This window comes from Aulonocara stuartgranti, assembly GCF_965226115.1.
Source record: "Aulonocara stuartgranti genome assembly, chromosome: 22".
Lineage (NCBI taxonomy): Eukaryota > Metazoa > Chordata > Actinopteri > Cichliformes > Cichlidae > Aulonocara > Aulonocara stuartgranti.
In genome coordinates this window covers 33,494,153-33,519,459 of record NC_138957.1, presented here as the reverse complement: position 1 = coordinate 33,519,459, position 25,307 = coordinate 33,494,153, and the positions used below count along the sequence as shown (strand labels likewise).

At 40.3% G+C, this 25,307-nt stretch overlaps 1 protein-coding gene across 1 annotated transcript in view; it reads right to left on the bottom strand.

The window, feature by feature from the left end:
- Window positions 1–3,646: 3,646 nt before the first annotated feature.
- dbpa (D site albumin promoter binding protein a) overlaps window positions 3,647–25,307 on the bottom strand; it is a 41,144-nt gene continuing 19,483 nt past the window's right edge. The window contains exons 5-6 of the mRNA XM_082520431.1: window positions 10,727–10,980; window positions 3,647–8,583 (exon numbers count right to left, since the gene is read on the bottom strand). Coding sequence (XP_082376557.1) covers window positions 8,368–8,583; window positions 10,727–10,980 — 470 coding nt within the window. The 3' untranslated portion in view covers window positions 3,647–8,367. The remainder of the gene's footprint in view (window positions 8,584–10,726; window positions 10,981–25,307) is intronic.

Sequence of the window (25,307 nt, the reverse complement as noted above, 5' to 3'; positions counted from 1 at the left end):
CCTATTTGCACCATAAATTAAAATCTGATGGTTCTTTCATTGAGAAAGGCTTCTTGACAGCCACCCGTCCACGGAGACCATTTCTGATGACGCTTCTATGAACAGATGGATCAACTGAACGGTGGGATGTGTATTTCAGGTGTCTGAATTTTTTCTGTGCCATTTTGTTTCCCTCAAAGTAAGGTTTCAAAGGTTGCATTTTTTGGTCAGACAACATCTGGTTTCCTCTGAGACTTGAGTTGGAGCATCGAACTCACCTCTCACCCACTGCTCTTCTGGGTCTGAAGACGACACCACTCACAAACACACAGGTGGACACACGAAACAGTCACATCAATTCTACACATGTTCCTGTACTTCCTGCACAGACTCTAAATTTTAGATATTTCTCTCATTCTTTCCCCCTGTGCGTTTGTTTCGGTGGATTTATTCTTTTCTCTGAGACACACAATCAATCATCCCCTTGTTACTCATAACCCTGCCCCTCCACCTGTATTTTCTTTATTAGTACATAAAAGTCTCCTGAGCAGTAGGAAATTTAATGGCTACAGGGAGGCAGATGCAGTGATCAAACTGTTTTTCAGGCTCAGTCTGTTTCTTTGCTTTGTTTTGATCAGAGTGATTACACAAAAAGATGCCTCACACAAGTGTGGATCGCTTCTTTCTTTGTGATTTCACCTATATGCTGCTACATTTCAACCGCAAATCCAGATTAATGTTTTTATGTAGCAATAAATATCAATAATTGGCTTCTCGCTCTGTTTCTTCTTCTAAAAGTTTCACAAAAACTTGACAGGTCACGACTGAAAATAAAATGTGGTTTACAAAACCTGGAGTTTATTTGTATTGGACTACTTTTAGTTCAATTATATTAGGATTTATGGATTTCTGATCAATCAGTTGTCATTGTTCTTATCAATATAGTTAATACGCAATGCCCAATCATTTCTCCACTGGCTCTTATGAAAGGAAATGGTGAGTAAATAGTGAGTCCTTAAAGGTACAATGTTGTTGCTAAATGTTAATTTTAAAAGGTAAATAAAGGTGTCCCATCATCCCACAGCACTCACCTCATAAAACACGTTTCCACGCATACAAACTTCAAGCAAGACCCTAACAGAGAAAAACATCACAAAATCACCATGGATTTACCTCATAATCCTCACCAACAACAAAACAAAAAAGGCATCTGCTTTTTATGAAATTATTCCAAACGTCTATTTGCTGGAACTCCCTGAGCTGATTGTGAAGCAGCAGCAGGGTTTCGTGGCCTGGCGCAGCTTGGCACAGTGGGGCGACGTAGCACGCTTTGGCTTGGAGTATCGACACCAGCCTTGGCAGATGGTCTGCGGCGTGATGGAGGAGCGCTGGTGACGCAAACGCCGGCGAACAGCTGAAACAACCCACAACATACAGGTGGTGCAGCGATCCAATCCCACACATGCATACACGCGTGTACACAGGGCACTCAAACTGCTCGTCTGAGTGAGCGTGTGTGTGTCTGTTATGTAACTGAAGTTGACGGGCTTTACAGATGAATCTCTAGGACACCCACAATTCACAGAAGTAGTCATGGAAACACACAATAGCTTGGATGAAAACACACAGGTACTATGAATGCACATAAAAAAAACAAACACACACAGATCTGTTTGTGATGTTTGGAAAGAGAAGCTGTCAGAAGGGTCCGAGTGCCTCCCAATGGTCTGCTGCTGCACTTTCTGTTTACAGCATTTATTTTGTAATTCAGTGTCACACACAAACAGGCAGAAGAGGGCACAATAATAGCATCATTTTGAGGTCCTGCATTTACATTTAGATAATCTACACAAAATGGAATTGGAAACGCAGCGCAGTCCTACAGAATCCAGCCTTTTAGACATACACGTTCATGCTTCCATCACAAATATGGAGACTTCGTCAAAGACACTGTTAGAAAGAGACATACCATTAAAGTCCTGGATTGCAGGAGAGCTGCATATGTAGTGCAAAGCTTACCAATACAGTATAAGACTTTAAAACTGTACTTTGTGGAATACTTTTAAGCCTTTAGTCAGATTCAGCTAGTGAACATAAGCATGCAGGTTTGTGAAGACTGAAACTAAAGTTCACTTTAATGAAGGCTTCAAAATAACTGCCCAGAGGTTTTAACAAAACTGACTTTTCTAGACTCTTCTACATAACTAGCCAGACAAAACTGAGTCAAAGATGTCTTGAAAGAAGCGTTTCACTACACTATAGAAGAGCATGGACACTGCAGTGAAGTTACCTGATTTCTGAATTATCCTGTACACCACCTCACTTTTAGCAGTTTGACATTTGACCAAAATGGTTGACAGCAATCAAGGCAATCATTTAAAGCAGGTGTCTCCAACTCCAGTCCTCCAGAGCTACTGTCCTGCAGCTTCTAGCTGCATCCCTACTCGAACACAGCTGAATCAAATGTTTGGATTACCTCTTCAGCCATCAATTTAGGCAATGGCCTGGTAACAAGCCATTCATTTGATTCAGGTGTGTCGGAACAAGGATGCTTCTAAAAGCTGCAGGATGGTAGCTCTAGAGGACTGGAGTTGGACAGCCCTGATTTAAAGCTTTTGTTATCATGTAAAAAAATATTAGAAAATAAATAATACCATGAAGAGACTAAGCCAATACTGTTTCTCACCCCTTTCCAGCTTTTCCACCATGAGAGTTTACTCTACAAGGCAAAACACATTTGTTTTTAAAAATACAGCACTTAGACTGGAGAGTTGATATTATTTGGTGGGTGTTTTAAAGCAGAGGAACTCTTCAATTATATTCTTCCATTATGAACAAATGCCACGAAAAGTTCAAAACACAAGAGTCGGCGTGTGTCTCGATATCTTTAACTTTCATCAAGTGCTCCATCTAAGTGATCACACTGGTTGATTGTTCCTACCTTCAGATACAAGCCGCATAAGCCCTCCTGAAATATAAAGAGAGTGATTCTACTTTTAAGTCATGAACATCAAAACAAGCTTGTCAAGCAGAATGTTTGTTCAAAGGTAAAAAGTTAGTTTGGGTTTAAAATGCACCTTCTTACAATGTAAAACATTACAGAGCTTCATTTTTTTTATGTCAAGAATTTTGAAGTCCACCACATGTAAAAGGTGTCTCCAGCAGATTTTATTATACAAGTACATGTCTTTACTATATACAACCTATCTGGGGGAGGCCACTTTCATACCTTCCTCATTTAGTCAGTGGTTGGAGTTCCTAATGAAGATCAAGAATAATACATGCTCTTTTTTTGGTGGTGGTTGGTGGGGTGGATTCATCTACATTTGACACTTAAGGAAAGTTGGTGTAAGGTGGATTGATGGCTAGCTGGTTCATTTGATTGTTGATTATGAAGATTTTCTATCAAAAAGAATCATATAATTTTTTTACATTTAAAACCAATAAACACACTGTAAATTTAAAAAAAAAAAGTGTCAGCTACCAGGAACTAATAATTCCTTTGAATACTCCTATAGGGTTTCTTCCACAGCAATGTTTTGTACAGCAGGTGGCGACCCTTCAGATGCTGTCACTTCACACATGACCATCAACTACTGCTAACATGGTTGCTAGCTGGTTTGTACATGCTTTTTAGATCGTACAGCAAGACACCAGAAGATCGCTATTGGTGAATAAGGATTAGCCTTTATTCGTGTTTGGAGGGGGAAAAAGACCACATATGCCATCATCCCTGTGGACAGCACACAATACTGGTGAGGAGCCGGGGTAGTGTCGAGCTCATGGGATTTGCAGTTTATAACAGTCAGTCACAACAAGAGGAAGTTAGCTGAGAATCCACAAAGTTGAAGAAGAAATAACAAGGCTGTGTACATTATTGTTATCATCATCGTTATTGTTGTCATTATTACCCGCAATGCCGTTTTATCACACAGCAGCAGACTGTCACTGCTGCCACATGAAGAGCAGGCCTCAAACACCCGCCAGAAAAAGTTGTACCACGCAAAACAACACAGTTACATAGAAAAATAGCACTGTCAAAAAGTTTCAGAAAGGTCTGTGAAGAAATCCCCAAATCCAAGATATCAAAAGAAAAAAAGATGACTTCCTTCTTCCAACAACTGATGGAAGTGTAAGAAGCTCTGAGTTTCTTCCAGGGATCTAAATTCAAAAGTTTGTGTCTCAGGTTTAAACATGTTCCCCCCAAAAAAGAAGACAAGGGAAAGGAAAACATACAGTACATACTGTATATCAAAGCTAGACCTACAACTCCCATTATACACCTGTGGCTTGATTAAGTCTTTGTGGATGAGGCCAGCAGCAAACAGGCTCATGGGATATGTGAAAGTCGGCCTTGGGAATGAAAATATAGTTATGTCAGGCTAAAATCACCTGAAGGAAAAAAAGCTGTTGCATAAAACAACAAAAGAAATATCAAGAACAATCATAATACTTGCAAGTGTGACTGTATAGCAGGTAACAAGAGCTAAGGTTTCAGTGCTCTCTGTAAATTTAAACAGTTCTATATAACAGTCAGCTAAGCCCCTCCCCCATTCAGTCACTGTCCAATCACAGCCTAGCACATGTAGCGAATTCAGCCTGTCAAATTTTTGAGTTCTTAGTATAGTGAAACAAACATTTGAAGAGTTTTTAATTGCCTTTGAGGAATTAAATTAAATATGGAGGAAATTAGCAGATGCTGTGGGGTTTTTTTTTAGACACACTAAAATAGTCCAGACTGGCTGGGCTACTTGAATTTCAAGGGGTGTGTGCTCATATTTGGTCTAAACAGGAGGGAGGAACTAGGAACTAGAGTTCAACACATCCAGGGTTTGTTGCGTTATCTGGCTCAGCAAAACCTAAAGCTTCAGTCGGATATAACAGCCATCACAATAAGGTTATTGACTTCCTGCTCCAGGCTCAAAATGGGCATTTTGCAGGTCATATGATTTTTCATCTGCACAAAATGATCCCTTATGAGTCCTGCCAACTCTGATCAGATGTCATCAGATGATGAGAAAATGGTGATAAAATTCTATAAAAATATTTACGAATAAAACCAGAGTATAATCCTGCTAAAAATCATTAATCTTGGCATTTAGCTCATAAAGAAAGAAAAACATTTTAATTCAAGTTAATTACTTGGTGCTGTTGTCTATTTTTAAGGTGATGGCTGCACATTAGCGTCTCAAACTTTTCACTGGACACATTCCAGTATTACAACAGTAATCTTTTGTATAGTAGGAGGCGAACATTAAATCAGCTAATGTCACAGGCCTACACTTGGGTAAATTTGTATTGTTTTTAGTTTCAGTTAGTTTGACCTATTTTATAGTTAAAACTGTCAGACTGGGATTTTAGGTTTTCTTACCCCTGAAAAAGAAGTTTCCAGAAGTACCAGTTTCATTTCAGCTTCGTTTTAATGTTAACAAGCTGTTAGCTAGGTTGATAATAGCTACAGCTAATTAATCTCCCAGAATTTAAGTTTTTCTGCTTTAATTTTACAGGGAGGAAACATGGTGTTCAGAAATGTATTACATTTAATTAAATGGCATTCGAAACACAGTTTCAGAACTTCTTTTGCTGTGTGCATAGACATTATATAAGACGGATGTAGCTTCCATGTTGGAAAAAGTAGCTAATGCAGAATTATCCAAAATCCTGCATTCTATCTAAAGGCCACTAGATGGCAATAGCTTTGGTCCGATTAAAGTCTACAGGAAAACATCTCTCTAAAGTTTACCACTCAGTTATGGAGAATAAAATGTTTTTGTTTTTTTTAAATTCTGTTAATTTTAATCACAATGTGTTTTTGAAATGACTACATGGGGCACACTCATTGGCTACTGGCTTGTGACTGACCGGCAGTTTTAGACTGCAATCGGCATCTTGTCATCACACCTGGTTACAAAGCACCAAGATGGCGAAAACACTCATCAGGAGGCTTCACACAACAGTATATATTGATGATATCTGAGTAGCTACGTTACTCTTTTATACCGTCTATGACTGTGGAGGAAAAATAGTGTTTTTAACCCTATTTTGGGTGGTAGTCACCAGTCTTTTGAAGCAGTTCTTTTTGGATTGGACTGGAGTTTCTACCACTTACAGTTATGGACCTCTCATATGTATTTAGATGGTGGTGTCAAAATAACTCTCTGAAACCAGAAGGTTTTATGCAAAACCCCCTCGGTTAAACTTTACTGTAGAATGCAAAGTGTGACAGGCGTAGCAACAGGGGAGCGAGGCTTAGCCAACTACAGTTAGTCTGTGGAGTTTCTATCCCATGCTGGTGACTTAGTAACAAAAACGGGCTAAAACGGAATCATAACAATAAATTCATACAGCAAACGTAAAATACAACCAAAAAAATAAAAATAATAATAACAAACCAATCCACAAATCCTGTGATCGGATCAAAGATTTTTTTAGTGTTTCTTATTTTTTAATATGCATATTTAATACCTCAGACAACACCTGAGAAAAAACTGACAAAATGATTCCAATGAGTTTTCTCTGAAATATATTCAATTATGTATATTACAACTATAATCACATAATTCAAGCATATATCATATACACATATATATCTAGTGAGAGAATAGTTTAATAGTCAATAGTACAGTTGTATGGTACAGTAGCAGTAGGGTGCATTTCTCTTTCTCATTGGGTAAAGTTTGAAGGAGAGGTATAGACAAGTATGTGTGTGAAAATCTAAATATATGATTCATCAATACAATATGCAACAAAAAGAGAGAAAAAATAAAGAATAAGGAATAAAGACAAAGAAAGGGTATAGGCAGTTCAGTACTGTGTTTGAGAAGGTGTGTGTGTGTGTGTGTGTGTGTGTGTGTGTGAGGTCGAGGATCAGATTAGATCAGCACCATAAAAGTCCTTAACAACATCAACAACAACAACAATAAGGGTTAAAACCTTGGTGAGGACTCTGTGTGTGTGTGTGTGTGTGTGTGTGTGTGTGTGTGTGTGTGTGGCTGAAGGTTTCAGTCACTGTTCGATCTGGGCAGATCAACCTTAAACCAGTTAGTATTCAATTTTTGCACCTAGACATGATTGATGAGTAAAGAAACCGAAAGCAATCATGTTGCGTGATGGTTAAAAGTGTTTGTCAGTGTGTGTGCGTTTACATGTGAGCAAGACACATTCACCGAAATAAAACGCAAACCCGCCAGCGAAAATCTCTCCTTTTACTTATCCTCGCACATCTGCTCACATCCAGCTGTTCGGATGGCTAATTATTATTTCCTCCTTCAGCTTCAAAAAGAAAAATAAAAGCCCCTCGATTTATGTCAGAATCAGACACGGAATCAAATAGAAGATAAAAACTGAAGTGCTTGAACGAGCTCACAGAGAAAACAAACACAAAGATTTTCTTTAAACTATACAATTTTTTTGTTGTTTTGCCTTCTTCCTGCCTCCGCCCACCCTCCTCCTCCCCCCTTCAGCGCCGAAAACAGTCTAAAATACCTCGCCTTGTCTCACGCTGTGTGAAATACCTGATTCGACCGTGATACATTCTCTGTTACACCTCTTCCTCTGACTAACCAGCTCTGTAAATTTGAAAATAGATTATTTGTTGTTTAGCAATAAACAGCTGGGAGGAAAAGCGCTTTATGTGGCCCCGTGACTGTCCAGCTAACAGCCCCTCCCGCCCCATATATAAAATATACAAAAGATTATCTCCAAAATCCTCCTCCTAAATACCTCTGCTAATAGAAAAATATACAATAATCCTATGTCAAAATCTCTTTGCGTTATTGACGAAAGCCCTGCTCTTCTTCCTCCCCCCGTCCTCCTCTTTGCTGGACTAGTCTTGCTTTCCTGCCCAGTTCAAAAATATACATGTTTTCTTTTTTTCCTATTTATAGAAAACAAAAAATTACACATCTGACCTCTTCTGGCTTGTGTCCATGCCTTGAGCTTAAAAAGTGAGATTTCACTGGCATATTGTGAATTCAACACCCTGTTTGAACTGGCCAGAGCGGCGGATGGAAACGCACTACCTGCAAAAACGCCATGCGGCACCGGGCGTAAGCACAGCACCAAGGGTAAAGCTGCCGAGGTGTCACGAGGTGGTGATACAGTACGGTGTGTGGATTCAGCAAAGCAGCATCTACAGAGTCAAACTCGGAAAATAAACTGTGGCGCCGCTGTGCTTTCCTGTCATGACATCCTGAAGCACAGCGCGCGCGCTAAAAGACGCTTGTGGCGTTTGCGCCCGGTGTCGCACGGTGCTTACTGCAGATCTACGTCAGCCTCCCCCCACCCCCGACTCGCCACTTCAACTAAAGTGCTGCTGTTGCTGGGTTGCCTTGTACCCTTGTCTCATCTCTGATGCCCCTCCCGCCTTTTCCGCCTCCGTCCGTCTCCTCACAAGTCTCCGTGCCGGCTCTCGTACTTGTTGATGATGTTCCTGCAGCGGCCCAGCTCTTTCCTCATGTCAGCCACCTCCTGGCGAAGGGCGGCGTTCTCTCGCTCCAGGAAGGCCGCGCGCACTGAGATCTGGTTCTCCTTCAGTCGCCGGGCGTCCCGCGAGCGCTTCGCCGCCTCGTTGTTTTTCACTCGCCGGCTCCAGTATTTCTCATCCTGTCGGCGGCGGCGGTGTGGTATGTTGGGGTGTGTGGGGAGGAAGGTGGAGGGAGGAGAGAAGAAGAAAAAAAAAACAAAAGAAGAGGAGAGAGTGGGATGAGAAGGTTCAGTCATTTGATGAGGGTGTCAAAAATGGGAGAAAGGAACGAAAGGTGGAAACAGCTGAATAGTCACAGGTACAAAATAACAAAACTATGACTGCCATTTTTATAACGTCACCATGATGACACTCAGTTATGAGCAGCAGACTGTGGTTGGATTCAAAAGCATAAAACATCCCAAACACAGGTGTGACGTATACCACATAAAAAGTGCTATACTTCTTATCCTAAAGCTTGTAGCTGCACTAGATAAATTAAAATGTTTCAGGGGTTAGCATACAGAGTGAAGAAAGTAGTTTAGGATAGCTGTGGTTTATATACACACACATATATATTATATATATATATATGTATACATATATATGAAATACTCCTTTAAACTGCAGTTAGAATTACCAACAACAGCTTTTCTGTGCTTTTTATTGCCTGCAGGTCACAGTGTAAGATAAGCTACTCTAACTCTTAATTTCTTATATTAAAACACCTTTTCACACATAGACGCATAGACATCTTGCAATATACTAATCTGCATACACAAAAGACCAATAATATTCATCTTGCAATGACTACAAAAGGAATCAGTTTGACGGAAAACACCAGTAAGTGCTTGTGAAAACATTATCAATAACTTTTTATGAGGCATGTCATTCCTAATGCAGCTCTCTTCTGACCTGCCGAGCGCCTCAGCCGAATGAATAAATACGCCGCGGACATGACCTCTGGCCCCACAAAAGCCTGCAACGTTACTTTGGGGACTTTTTGCCAGGAAAGGAATTTGTTGGCCAATGAAAGTCTCACAAGAAGAAGACTGGAAGCAGCCCTGATGTTGTGTTAAACTTTGGGACCCATAGAGCAAAATAGGAGGTCAATCTGAGAATACAACCTCGTAGAGATATCTATCTGAAAGATTTATGCCGGGAAGCAAGCCCACATGCTTCACTGCCTTCATGGAGAGCTTTAATAAGGATCTTTAACATCTGGTTAAAGTTAGCATCATTCCACAATTAAACACAGCTATTATTGTATCCCTCTGCAACATTTTTAAAGAGATCTTGGGAATATTGCTGCTTTCTGATTTGTGTAAATATAAACACTAATTAGATCCTGGATTATTTCATAACTTTTAATCCAAGCCAGACTTTCCTGCTCATGAGAGCAGATAAATCTTAACCGTAGAGCGGAATATTAAAGCTCGTTTATGAGAAGCCGTTCTCAACTTCATCTTTAACTCTGGCCGGAGATCATTTTTCCAACCTTCCTATATATGATTTATAAAACCGGCAATGGCTGAACAGAGCAAGGTGAGCGCCTCCATCTCTCCATAAATTATAAACGCCTCGGGAGCTGCAGCTGCTCCGCACTGAACTATGAAAGCACGAGCCATTGATCAGAGACTTTCCTAGTGTGCAATGAGCTGAGTACAAAATATTTCAGGATTCCCGTCAGGAGGCATCAATACCAGTGGGCGTCACGCTCCCTTCGTTTTTTTTTTCCACTCCGCACAGGAGCTGTCAGAGCCGTGGCCTTTTGTTATGATGAAGTTTAGAGTTTAAAATGAAACAACGTGGCTGTGGCTTCTATTTAAGACAGATACTAAAGGAAAATGTGACCTTCTGCTGAGCTATATGTGAATCTTTATGCAGGTTTTATCTTTAGGTACCTTTACAACACCTGAGATTTACTAGTGGGCCTTATTTTTAATTTTTATTTTATTTTATTTTAAGTATTTAATTTGATTTTACTCATTTCATCTTATAAAATAATTTATCCCAAACTCTATTTTTGAATACAATTAAAATTGTGTTCTTGTGCTGCAAAAACAATTTTGAAATTGCAAGTAGATTTTTAAAAAGTAGACTCTACAACTAAATTTAAAACGGGAAACTGGTCCATTATGGATATATATATATTTTACTAGCCATTAAATTAGAAACACAGCAAGCAGCGGAGCATTTTCTTTCCCCAAATAGCTTTAAAAATCCTTTCCTGTAGTGAATTTGGACGTAAAGGAAACAAAAGGATTGTGGGAGATGTAGTACCTTCTGCTCGTCAGGAACCAGCATCTTGCGGGCCTTCTTGATCATCGGCTGAGGTTTCAGCTCGTCCTCCGTGAAGCGGTGCCGCCGTGGGTCAAATGCCTCCTGGCCTGGCACGCTGGACAACGCTAGGTCCGCCGGGTCAGGGTCAAAGTTCACCATGATGTCGCTGTTGCCGTTGGTGCCGGCTGGAGGTCCAGGGGGGGCCGGAGGGCAGGTAGAAGGGGGTGACGGGTCCTGAGGCACTGCCTGACCACCTGGAAGCGAAAGAAAATGTTGGTTATCTCAGATCAAATGATTAGCTTGTCAGCTAAGATACCCATCTATAATCAATCTTCCAGTTATCAGCTGAAGCCCATCACAGTTTCTACAGGATGAGAAGTGGAGTACCTGGACAGATTAGTGAGTTAGTGAGCTTCTAGTTGCAGGAACATGTTATATATAATATACATGAATCCACACGGTTCCTTACAAAATAAATCAAGTTTCAGTAATGTCAGCTATATTCTGGCATCCCTTAAAAATTGTCTTAATCATCATACTGGAAATAAAAAGCTCATGAGAATTAAAGTACAACATTTGCCATCAGAACTCTTTCTCACATGTAAATTTGCTCGTGCCACCCGGAAAACTGACATGAAAATCATTTTTTTTGTGTGTAACATATAAAACAGAGGGTCGCACACTGAGATTAAGATGAGTCACAGCACCAGGATCATTAAACAGCTACTGACAGCGGACTGTGACATTAGCCTGCAGGCTGTTCTCGCCACGTTAAAGTGTGGACAGGACACAGATACACAAACATGACATGAGCACTGATGATGTTTTCATGGTAGCGTTTATCACAATGTAAACTTCCAGATGAAGCAGACTATTTGAGTTCTTCAGAGATGCTTTTTCTCTGAACTTCCTTTTTTGTGTCTCAGATATTTATATTAGATCTTATTACATAACTAAAAATCATACTGCCTCTTAATTTGTTATCGGTTATTAGAATCCCTGCCAGTGCAACATTTTTATGGTGCCATTCGTTAATTGTTCATGTGTTACTTTTGCCAGTTTAATTAAATTTTTTTGTTGGCAATATGTGACACTTGTTGTGTGAATAAACTAAAAAAGAGGCAAGAAGGGAGCAGAGAGAAAGAATACGAGCGCTTGTTAATTGTCTTTCCAGTGAACAATAATCTGCACTACAGTCCAAAATCAGCAGCTTAATTACTCGTTTAGCTGTCCAATCATCAGCATCTAGTTTTATCTGCAGATTAGAGCCCATCTGCCCTGACCGAGGACGGTCGCACGCCACAGAGATGCGAACTGAAGATGACGACATGAAACAATCCCCACCAATCAGGACACTGGAAAAACACTCTGTTAAATTGTATTATATTTAAAGGAGTAACAATGTAATTACATTTAGATTCATTTACACACTTACATTTGTTCTCGATGGTCACAGTGAATTTATTAGTTTTAGCTGATGTACAAACATGACTACACTCTGAATACAGCCTGACATGTCTGCCCTATGAAACACCAGGAGACAGACTTTTCAACTTTAAACTGTTTTTAACCAGCATTTTTTATTGCTTTATATTTATTTACTGACATTTTGGATGATGGTACCTTTTATTTTATTTTATGTTTTTATTATCCTTATACATTTATTTTATTTATTGATGTGTTTTTAGTTTATTATTTCCAGTACGCTCTGATTGTTCTCAATTTATTTCACTCTACTTCTTTTCTACTTGTAGAGCTGATATTTCACTGTCATTTATTTGATGTTATGTCCTTTGAATTTATTTTAAAGAGCTTATTATTGTATATTTTTGGTTATGTTTTAATATCGTTTGTTTTGTCTTATATTCAGCTTTTATCCATCTGAACTGCAATGACTTCTGCAAACTTTGACTTATAGTGTAGATCAAACCTTCTGAACTCAGAATATTTTAATAATTTATTGTTTTTATGGGATGAAAAATAAACAGCCCCGGGGATGGACATGGATAAGATTTTATTGACACCGACGCTGCTATCAGCTCTGCCTGTGGGTGATTTCTGACCACTCTGCATGCAAAAAGGTAACAGCCTCTCCAAGTCTATGTATGATCTTCATTTTAATAACTAAACAAGAAACAGATGCATCTAAAAATACTCATTTTTACAATATGTCAGTGACGTGTTACTTCATCATGATCCATCACAGTTCACAGGTTATTGTAATGTGCCTGTACGAGGGGGGGGATCTTTTCTTGCCTTCTGGGCTGTTTTGCACAAACTAATGAAAGTTCAAATCCAGTGACAATGACAAATGATTTTTGAGAAGCAGCTTTACACTAACAGTGACATCAAAGTCAAATGTATCTCACTTCACTAAAATTGGACCAATATCCTGAGAGGAGTAGCGACTCTTTCATTGGACGGACAGATGCATCGGTCCTTCAGCTAGATAAAACTGAATCAGCGTCACTGAATTCTAAATATCTAAATCTGAAGGTGAGACAGAAGCTTTAGAGAGCTCTGCCTACAAGCAAATAAAATCAAGATAAAATTTTATTTAAATTCAATAATTGAGGTTTTGATGTCCAGTGTTGTGCTAAACATGACAGGACCTCTGGTAGGACTGAATATACAAAGATATGCACTTATAACTCTTTTAGGCGATGAAAATATCTAATTCAAGTATGTTCAAGATCATAAAAAAAAGGTTTTGGGAAAAAGCAGCAAAGCACGGGGAGACGTTTTTGTCTCAGTGTTTAAATCCCACTCAGGTCAAACCCCTCCAGCTTTAGTGTTTGCTGTTGGACTCTAGAGGCCGCTGGCTGCAGAGTCACATGTGCTGCACACTCTGCCTCTCATCCTTTATCCAGAGAGCAGCAGAGAGCCAGGAATGATTCCCACTGAGATAAGTAGGATTATCCCATACACAGTGGACAATATATTCAAATGCTTTTCCCCATTAAACCTGAACATATCACCGTTTCTTCTACACCTTTAACAACGCGCTTAATTCTTCACATTCGACTTCAAATTTCGACGACAAGAAGCATCTTGTCTCTCCGTAGTGATGCCAAGTCACCACCAAGTGTCACCATCGAGCCAGGAACGTGTCATACTCGATTTACGACATGCAGAAGAGAGGAGCTTTTTTCTTTAACCCTTTGCAGTGTCTGATATTTAAAAGAACATCCTAGTGCTGGCTAAAGATTTAGAATGATTATGCATGAGCCACACATTTAGACAAATGTGGTTAGAAAGGAAAGAAAAAAACTATTTGAAGAGAGCAGATGATTCAGAGATGGTGCTGCAGTGGACTTTTTTCCCCCTGTGTTGACTCCAGCTGGCTTTACTCAAACGCCACTTTTACATGAGCTACCAAAGCACTAAAAGGGGGTTCAAATAATTAAGAATGAACACAATTATTTAAATGTTGGGAAGTGGAAGTGTGGCAGAGTGGGGGAGGGGGCAAAATCTGTGGAAGCGATTCCTGGATGCGGATATTAAACTGTGTGGCAGTGAAGCTTTTTCCCTGCAGCTATATTTCTGAATGTAACACTATAATAGAAGAGCGGCTCTATTTTCAGCCGGCTGCTTCATTTCTTTCCCGTTTCTGATTGAAAAAACATATTCCCCCCCGCAAATGTTTCTTCCTTGGAATAGAGGCATAAAAATGCTAGTTGAGCAATCATCCGCCACTACTCAGACCTCCACTGTGGCGACATTTGTAAGACGCTTTTTTGGAGCTCCAGGCTCGGCGCCACAGATTATAAATAACTTCAAAGCTGGTGACCAAAATCAACCAAAACAGCCGTGGAAAGATTTCAGACACTTGAGCAAATGAAGCAGAGAAGAGATAGGAGGCAGGAAGAGTGAGGAGAGATTGTGAAGATTTAGCATTAATAGAATGACATAATTTTGTCATATGACAGAAAACCTCTAAAAGCCCTCAGCTGTCGCAGCCTTTGTGCTTCTGAAGCATTTCTTTCCCTTTTTTTGAAACGTGGGAAAGACATGTCGGTCAGAGCGGCAGGACTGACACTGATTTTCTACTCAAACTGCTGCTGTGAGCAGTCCCTCATGTTTTCATGTCAGCCACAATACCACAACCAAATCCTCCACGGGCTCTGGGAAGTCAGGCTTTATGACAGGCAGGAGGCGGGACATGTGAGGTAAGCGAAGGGTCAAATCGCCACACCGTGTTCTCCCAATAAAATCCAGCTGAAAACACTTGACTACACGCTGAGCGTGGCGAGTGGGAGGCTGTGGGTATGTAAACTTTCTGAATGGTGGCTTTTTTCAGGTTTCAACTTGCGCTGAACTCGGAGATAAAAAAAAAAAAAAAAAGTCTTACGACTGTTTACATCCAATCATGACTCCACGCTGATGTCGATCTGACATTCGCCTCCACTTTTACACAACTTGTTGCCAAAACATCCCACAGTTGTTGTTTGTTTGGTTCTTTTTTTTTTTTGTTTTATCTGAAATGAGAGGCTGGATTTACATAAGCGTCCGGTGTGACACGCATGCATCACTATGCTCTGCCCTCTGCAGCTGTTATTCTTCAGAGCTGCTATTCTTTGTTCCGAGCCTGAGTGGAAAAGATGACTTTTTTGTGTATTTGGTTATTTTGGTTTTCCAGTGCCCAATAGCAATCAAACCAAGGTTTGTATACAAAAGTCACATGGGCCCACAGACCCAGTGGTTTGTTTACTGGATCGAGGGTAGGCGACATGTCACCCTGCAGAGTTTGACACTTTGGCAGAGGAGACAAAATGCGACTTGAGCTCCAAACTGAATTTCACCCATATCTGCGCCGTTATCTAATGACACCACTGTCATCTCCTAAATACATGAATGACAGAACTGACCTGCACAAGCTGCAAATAAATCCCTGCAAACATTCATGATCTTAGTGTAGAATCTGAAGGCATAAACAACGGATGGAAAAATCCAGATGGAAACTTACAGTTATAAAACTGTTTACTAATTTCTCATTGTTGAAACATCTTTAGTTGTAAAAGTGAGGGTCAGAAAGTAGACGAAGAAAGTAAATAAAGCATGGAATAAGCAAACAGAATCTTATAAAAGATACAGCTTTGAATCCATATAAGTAATTATTAATGTATCTGTTGACAGTAATACCTCTGTGGAGGAAAACACAGCTATAGTAACGCAATATTTGTTTTTAGTGAAATGGGACACATGCTAACAAATTCTGTGCACAAAGTGTGTGGCTGTGTAAACGTTCTCTTAAAGTGTTTCACGAAAAAGAAATTTAATGCAAAAGATCCCAGTCTTCCTCCTACTGTGGCCTTCGCTGGAAATCAAAAGCATGGCCTCTACCTTTGTGATTTGTTAATCAAACTTGAATCACAGGCACCATCAGTAAACATATTCAAATTGGATTTCTCAATCAAAGTAGTATTTGAGGCGTTTCTGTCTCTATTTGGAACCCGTAGATTTAAAAATGAGCCCAACACAAAACTGATGACAGGTAAAGTGAATAGAACTGATCATATTGTTAAAATGCATTCCTTTGACTTGGTTCCTTTGACTTGTACCATCCACAGTGGATCCTTCCACACTCAAACTCACAAAAACTGCTCAGGAACCGCTGGATCAACAAAACAAAGAGCCCAAAGTGTCACCAGTCCTCCAAACTAACCAGATCCCTCTGCAACTGAACACCGTAGGACAGCGGTCCCCAACCCCCGGGCCTCGGACCGGTACCGGTCCGTGAGTCGTTTGGTACCGGGCCCCGAGAGTTGAGGCTCAGGTGTGAAATGTCTGGTTTTCAGGGTTTTTATCGGTTTTCAGCGTTATTTTGTTATCGTTTTTTATCGTTAACTCGGTTTTCCTGGGTCTTTTCACGTGTGTTATGAATAAATCTTTTTTTTTTTGGTACCGGTACTAGTTTTATTTTGTTGTATTTATCTGTATAAACTGGTCCGTGGCGCAAAAAAGGCTGGGGACCGCTGCTGTAGGAAGAGCGAGAAAAGGTCTGATCCACGGAGGCTCCTCACCCAAAGGACCCAAAGGATACACTACCTATATCTGATGCCAGACAAAAGTAGCCACACCTGGGCCTCAACAGGTCAACAAACATCTACAAAAGGAGTGTGGTTTTAACATGGTGATTTGCTCTGCATAGACCTTACTGTTCATTATTTTGACAAGGCATTCTTTATGTCTGTTTTTAAGCTCATATCCATCCAACTGTTTTCTCCAAATATCCAATTTAGGATTGGAGTCGAACCCAGGACCTTCTTGCTGTGAGGGTCTCCATGCTACACCAAACTCATATTTTCTTATTTGCAGTTTGGCCACAGGAAATGGCATTTAAAAAATGATAATTATTTTTCTATTTGGATTTTTTCCAAAATAACAGCAACAACTTAAAAAATGCCCAATAAAATATTAAAATACAGAAAAGATTTGAATTACAGTGAAAACATCCCTTCGCTATAAGCTGTACAGTTCTTCTTGCACAGTTGCAAACCCTCATCATTTCTAAATGCAATGCACCATACTGTATATTCCAATCTCTTCTATCCTCTGATCCATCTGTTTGCCCAGGAAGCAGTGAGACCATCAAATAAAGTGCTGTTGGCTTGATCTGTGTCTCTGGCAGCTGGACGGAGCTGATCCTGGATAAGTCTGCCCAAAGCCCCGTCCTAATAACAACCATTTTGGGCAAAAAGTTGAAACTGCTCCAAGAACACGACTCCCGCTGCTGCTGGGTAAACACTTGCCAAGCGAGGATTCGTCTGGCTTCATTTCCTGTCTGAGAGCGGGAGCCATTTGGAGGAAGCAGCCACTGACTCGCGGATTCCCTCTCTGCTTTCATTAATTTAGCTGAGATTATGCGTTTTCCTCTCTCTGCATGTCACTGCCTGTCAATCTGTCATCCTCCAGCTCCGGACAAGGAGTTCAACTGAAGTGGTTTTGGATTGAAGCAAGTTGTACCCAAAAGATTTGCTAAAGCTCCACAAATATCACATTTAAATCCGACGTTTCTACCTGAGGACCAACAAGAAAGTTATTACATTAACTCCGACACAGTCAAGACTTTTCAAGGTCTCTGAAGGTCCCATTTCATGAAATTCAAGGTTTAAGATTAGCCCTTTCATTTCTTATTCATGTTGTCGTCAAATCAAGAAAAATGCCTCGTTTTAAAACAGCTTCTCCATCGTGTGAAAGCTCCATCACAGGAATCGCCTCAGGACGTGAAGAGCTGATCCTCGGATGGAGCGTACCGAGGCATACTGATGAATCTGGGTGATGTATTTTAACTTTAAAAACATCAAAAACATTTTGGTCCTCTTCTAAGACAGCTAAGATGGGGTTTTTTTTTATTTTCACAGTCAAACAGAATTTTCAACATCAATGATCTTAAAAAAATTGAGGAAAAGTGTTTTAGATTCTGTCCTTGAGCTGCTTGGATGTTCAGAAATCGTACCGGGAGGAATCAGCTGTCGTGGGCAGAGACGCCCACAGCAGCAGAAAATAGACAGGTTGAGGTTTGAGAGTCAGGTGAGCAACGCTTCCTCTTGACTAATCTCTTGTTTGATCTAACTTTACTTTCACCGGGTCCACCTACACGTAAAGTGGAATGCAACAAACTAAGAGCTGCTCTGTGTGGAAGAGGCATTTTGGGAAATGTAGGAAAGCTTAACAGGCGGAACAAAATCTGTTAGTACGGCACAAAATCCTCCTCGTGCACGCATCGTCGACAGCGGCGGCGGCAACTTCTGCTCTCTGACGCAGAACTTTTTCCCTTTCAATCTTCTCCTGTTTCAGCAGCTTCTTGTGTAATAAAGGGAAACAAAGCAATTACCAGGAGAATAGTAATTATGCTAATTATACAAGGATGGAGGTAACAATTAACATCTATTGCAATCACTGTAATTGAGTCCATTTTTGTGTACGCTTTCATCGGTTTTTCATCCTCGGCGAGTTTTCATTACAGTGAAATACGGCATTGTAGTTAAACTGCAATTACAAGCTCTGCTAACTCTGACTCGCATGTGTCCTGTGCACAGATTTTGCTTTAGCTGTTACTCTGCTGTTACTTTTAGCTTTATATGACAAAGACACATTGCTAAAGTTTTTTTTGTAGTCGTTATTGTTGGTTTTCCCAGCACCGAAGTGATCCTACATGGCATTTTATTGCTGCAACCCAGTCGCCCTCTCTTGTGTGTCTCAGTTTTCATGACTTGTTCTCAAACTGCACAATAGAACAGGCTAAATGCAAATGACTTCTGAAATGACACAGGATATATTAGCTTAATTACCAACACGGTCATGGTGCTTACATACACACTCTATGCAATGCGGCAAATTCACGGCATGTGATGCAAATTCATGTTAATACGAGTCAAAATATTTCAACTTTAGTCAAAAATTTGCCTCATGCTGTGTCGCAAAACACATCAGCTGGGACTCTACTGATGCAACCGACAATCAGAAACAGAGGAGGAGCTCTCCAACACTGTTCGAGGGCGGCCAGTGCTGCTAGTTAAACTCTGCCTATATACAGAGAGAGGAAAAACTGGAGACGGCTCGGAGTGAAACTGTAGAACTTCTTAAGTTCAGAGACTATGTTACTGTAACTTGACTCCAGCTATCAGTTGCACTCCTCTTCATCAGACTGGCTGTTAGGTGCAAAGCTTAATTTATGCTTCTCTTTTCAATTTGATTCAATTAGATTTTTATAGCATCACAACAACAACGCAACAAGGCGCTTTATATTTCAAGGTAAAGACCGTAGAATATCACCAAAAAATCCCCAACAGTGAGAAAATCCCCTGAGAGCAAGCACTGAATCTTTGCAGGTACAGGCAAGTGAACACAACATCCAGACCTTGTGCAGGGAGATAAAAATAAAGTCACAGTTTCAAATGAATTCATAGCAGTGACATTGAGCATTGGAACTATTTTTCCAACCCTTTAAACCTGATTTTTCCTCAACAGCCACTTTTGACAGTTTCAGTCTCTTCTGTAGATTACCCCAGCTGCATATTTATGAGCTTTTTTCTCTTATTCTGTTCTGACTTTGGGGACAAATATTTGTAAAATATTGTGATGGCATAGGCCAGACTGGTTATATTTGCTACACATACACTGTATGTACACAGATAAGAGGGAACCAGCCTCAGCGGAGAATTATATATAGAAACCAACCAGTAGAAAAGTCTGCAAACATACATAGATGGCCACTTAGCTGCAGCAAACAGAGAGGAGTGATGTACACGATTTCCACAGGCAGTAATAAAACGCCGATACTTTCTCTCTTATTTGGTTTGTTGTTGTTGTTTTTTGGGAGTTTTTTCAGTGAAAGACTCGTGTTCGCACGCACAGTTATGATAGAGTTTACTAGTTTTACTGTAACCTCTATTTGTTCGTTTTTGTTACTATATCAGATGAACCTTTCCTGTTATTGCACACCAGCTGTTTTTCACATCAGTTATGAAAAACAACTTAGAATAATTCAGAGCAGATACACCAGTGAAAGAAATTTATCACAAACAACACTCAGCCATTAAACTCCACATTGAGGGTGCAGTTAGATGGTTGGTGGTCTCATTTAATGTTAGCGTTCGTCCTGTTTCTGCTTGGTTTAACTTTATTGTTTGTACAGGAACGACGTGTTCTTCTGCTCCTTTCCTTTTACTCAGCAAGTTATGATAACAATCGAAGAGTCCAGCCAGTAAAAGGTGTGGTAGCAGATGTAAAAGCAGTAGTGGAAACAAACTATGAGATACAGCAAGTGTGTTCCTCCAGTTGGGAGCAGTAATGAGATAAAGGTCCAGAGCAGCGATTCATTTCCTGTTTGGTTTGCTTCTGTCACAGATGACACGGACATGAACTGTGAGCTCTGCCAGCAGCTGTTTTTAACTCAAGAGCATTAGCTGGCAACGCAATACAGACGAGGAAGTGCGTTACATAAAGCGGGATCCCCTCCCTGCAATGTAAACGCTGAGGCAACTATTCACACTCCTCATCGCTGCTGCTGTCTGCTGCCAAGTTTAACTTTTGCCCATCTGGGTTAAACACATCAGGGAATCTATACAACTAACTGCAAGGTTTATCTTTCACGTAATTTACAGATATGGCTGCTTGACACTCACACAGGGCTGCAGCTAACTTACTTTAATAATAGGACGTATTTGCCTGGTCGATAAATTTACAATAGCAAAAACAATGGCTACTAAAACACAAGTTTGAATATTAATCAGAGTTCAAGGAGAAATAAAACTTCACATTTATGTAAAAGCACAGACGGGATATAAAAGACGGACGTGCTCCCAGTGACAGCGACCCACTGATTAGTAAAGACCTGTTTTGAAGCCTCAAGCTGAGCAGTTTCATCCTCACTTAGACTAAGGTGATCACAGGGTAGCAGCTTGTTGATTACAAGACCTTTTCATTTAGCATAAAACGTCTATTTTATGCTAAATGAAACCATCATTCATAAAATAATCATCTTGTTGCATTAAATAAGAGCTACACTAGCAACTGAGGCTAACAAAAGCCATCCAGAGTTTTCTGTGGTCACACAGGAAGTGAGATAATGCAGGCTTAAGGCACTTCCCTTAGCTTCCGTTTACAGACCCAAAAGTTACCTCCATCTTTAATGGAAGTCAATGCTTAAAATTGAATTAATTTATCCAAATTATAAATTTTGTGCTACAGCCGGATATGAATTTAATTTAACCTCCTAAGACCCGAACTCTTCCACAGCAGCATTTTTTATTTCTCTTTGATATTTGGGCATATTGGGGCCCGATGAATGCAAAAACAAAGAATTACCAGATTATTTTTTTTACATTATTTTAGTTTTTAAGAAAAATAAGAGCCACATATGAGGATATTTGTTTAAAATTTTGATAGAACAGTAGCAGTATTATGTCCTCGTAAGTGGATATCAGGCCCTTGTAGAGCAAAACTGAATATTTTGGTCTAAATAACCCAAAATGTGATGTCCACATATGTGGACGCCAGGTCCTAGGAGGTTAAATCAGTAAATTACTGCAATAATCAATAATCAGTTTTGATAGTTAAATAACTTTTCTCACTTTTTGTTGGTTCCACTTTCTAAAGAGTCAGAATTGAGTAGTTATCAAATTAAAATTCGGCAGGCTTTGGACACTCGCATGTTTTTTATGATAATGTTAATGAAAATTTTGATGCACTCTTTTCAATTATAGTTTGGAATTAATTTTTTTATAATTTTTTTAAATTTGTAGTCTTATAATTTGCACTTTCATTTTCATGTTTCATGTTTGTATTTTTAAAAAAGATTTCAAAACTACAAATTAAATTAAATTAATTGCAGGTAAAAGAAATAAACAGACCTAGGCGTTTTAACTTGGAGCGATTTTTGCGAGTGTCCCATGATTCAGATCTTATTTTTGTCTCCACTCACTGATTCTTGTGCATCTGGCTTTTGTCTCTGTGTCTCACTTCACTGTCAACTTCTGAACTCACACCGACGCCCACATACACACCCAGACAGGCTCGGACTCGCCGCTGCACGCACAAACAAACAGAGCCGACCACGTGCACGTTCACGAGGGCGAAGAAACGCAACACACACCTAAACACACATGCCAGAGACAATTGAGTCCAGGTGACACACCCCGGGAGTCTTGTTCCTATTGTCAACACACTGGCTGGGAGTTATGTCACAGCAGTTTGGCTATAACGGTGACCTCCTCTTCTGCTCTCTTTCCAAATCACTGCTCGTGCTCTGCCAATGGTCAGATCTGATTATGGCACACTGAGCACAGGACATGACTAGACATGTAGAAAGACCCCCATGTGGCACGGGATTTTGCAGGTTCCCCGTAACCCTGAAGAGCGGCTGTTGATTGAAAACAGCATCTGCCGTCATGCTTCGTGCTTGAGATGAAGAGAGGTTTTCTGTGCCAGAGTTTCCTTTAAAGACACATGCACAAAAAGGCTTGCCATAAATATTATGCAAACTACAACAGGACTCAAATCCACTGAAGTGAACATAAATGTGCTTTGTACAGCTGTGCCACAAAGAAAATAAATCAAAACATATTAATGCTGGGACATGCGGCTCTGTATGAGGAGACCCACGATATTCTTTTGACAACAGGAGAATAGAGAACAGCAGAGAATAAAAATGTTTTCCATGTGGCTGTGCAGATACTGACTGTCCTCTCTAAGGCTTTTCATTGTTCGTAATATACTGACTTCTAATTGGCGTGGAGGAAGTATGCACAGTAGGCATCCCTGCATTGTAGTTGCTTGGCAGAAAAGCTACCATAACAAACTGAAGAGAACCCAGACTTTCAAAAGGAGCCTTGTGGTCAATGTTTGAAGGTAAATTCAGCCGCTCGAGCACCCACGAATGAGAACAATGTAACCCTGGTGTGATCAGCTGATTGACAAATCTTGTTGCTGCTATGAAACATTAAAAGTGTTGAGGATTTTTATTCTATTTCTGATTTTACTAAATTATATCACACAGCAGCTGTCACCTGACAAAGTGCATGTCAGAATAACAATGTCTGACAAACTAAAATAGGACATTAGCTCACTTCTGAACTAACTGCTCCCTTGCACAAATTTGCTCTAATTTATGAGCAGTTCATATAATAGTATGGTTCATTTACCGCTAGCAAGCGTGCAGAGAGCTCCTCTGCCTACGCAGAAGTTTCAATGTGTCCGAAGCAGACTATTTGCAACAATCCATGTCAGATCTGAGCCTCTTTCACATGCTTGATGTGATTCTCATGCGATGTCCAGCTTTATCAGAACATCATAATAAATCATTAAGTGTTCGGACCTCAAAGCTCAGTAAAAATAAACACGGAGAACACCAACAACAGCGACCAGGATCACTGGAAGTTTCCGACTTGTTGGGCCGCCACTACTCAAACCAAACGGCATACAATTCAGGCAGCACTCCAGTTCACACTGGAGCTGGACACATGCAGTATGAAAGTGATCAGATCAGACATAACCAGTGCTAGCCAGATGTTCAGATGGAAAAGAGCAGATTGTGAACAAAGGTGCGTGACTAACAAAACGTTTTCTCGTGGCTCAGTCCTTCTCCCTCCTAAGCTCAGATAGTAAAGAATAATAACACTGTTTAAGAAAAGCTTGCATGTGCAGTATGTGATTAGCCTCTTCATCTCATTGAGGGGAAAGAGGAGGCGGATGGTTGTCACCGGTGTGTGCAGCTTTTGCCCACAGAAGAGGACGACCGAGAAAAAAAGGGGTCGTGTGTTTTTAAAGGTCATTCGCACTTTGGTGAACGCACAAACAGAGGATTTGGAATCAGAGCCAAACTCGTTTTGATGGAAGGGTTTGTTTCTTGGTTTCTTTGGAGTGCTAAATTCTTATCGTCTAGATGGGGAAACATTATCTGGGCATTGTAATAAGACAGAAATGTGACTCTATCATCTTTAGCCTTTTTAAAAAATCATACATGCACTGCTTCATGAATCTGCGTTAGCTCTGCTGCCCTTAAACTCTCTCTTTCCAAACCTCCTCATCTCTGCTTTGCTTTGTCCTCAGTGTTTATTCGTTCTGTAATCTTCACTGTTTCCTCTCCCACCGCTCTCCTCATACCTCTCTCTTTCCTCCTCCAACCCCTCCCTTCCCTTCCCTTCTTTCTCTTTCTCCCTCTACAGCTCTCCTGCCTCTCTCGCTCTGATGCTTTCTGCAGCGGCACGTGACGTGGCGGCCGCACATGGCCTGAGCGTGTGAGAGACTGAGAGAGAGAGAGCGAGCGAGAGAGAGAGATTTCAAAACATGCAAAGCAACTCTCCTGACTGAGTGCTCGCTCTCCCCCTCCAGCACTCCTCACTCGCTCTCTCTCCCTCTCTCTGTGCAGAGTCAGTGTCTGGTTTTAACCCTTCTGTCGCCAGGATTAATCACAATCCTGAATGTTAAACCGCCTGATGCCTCAGCCTGGTGTTATCCTGCATTCTCTTTCTCGTTCCTTCTTTTTTAAAGGCACAGGAGCCCATTTCTTTCACTCTTTCCCCGGCTCATATTCTATTCAAATTCATAATTTATCATCTAGAATTAGACATTTCATTTGACTGGTGATGATTTCTGAGGGGTTTATCTTGGATTCTGCCAGTCTAGATGCTGGTATTTGGTTTCAGCTTGAAGTTAGACAGCTCTCTAGTTAAAAGCAGATTACAACTCTTATTTATATATATTGTTCTGAAGGCCAGGGATGACCTAATCAGTGCTTAGCTTGTCTCTCTGAGGGAAAGTGAATGCAGAAATATGTGCTGCAGTGGCTGGACTGCAGACTGTTAGCAACATATTCAGATTGGCTATAAGAACTATAGATAAAATGCACTTACATTTATTTCAAAATGCAAAATGCTGTAAAATAATTGTTCTCATTCAAGCTGTTGACCAATCATTGCAAATAAATAAAAAGTCGCATGTAAATCTGCTTAAGCTAGACTGATGTTGTTGCTAAAAAGACAGCGATTTTATATGATATTGTCTTGAGATCTTGACTCTATAAAAGTTTTGATTTTGGAAACACTACTCTACTGAAACCACCCCATCTCAAGCACCA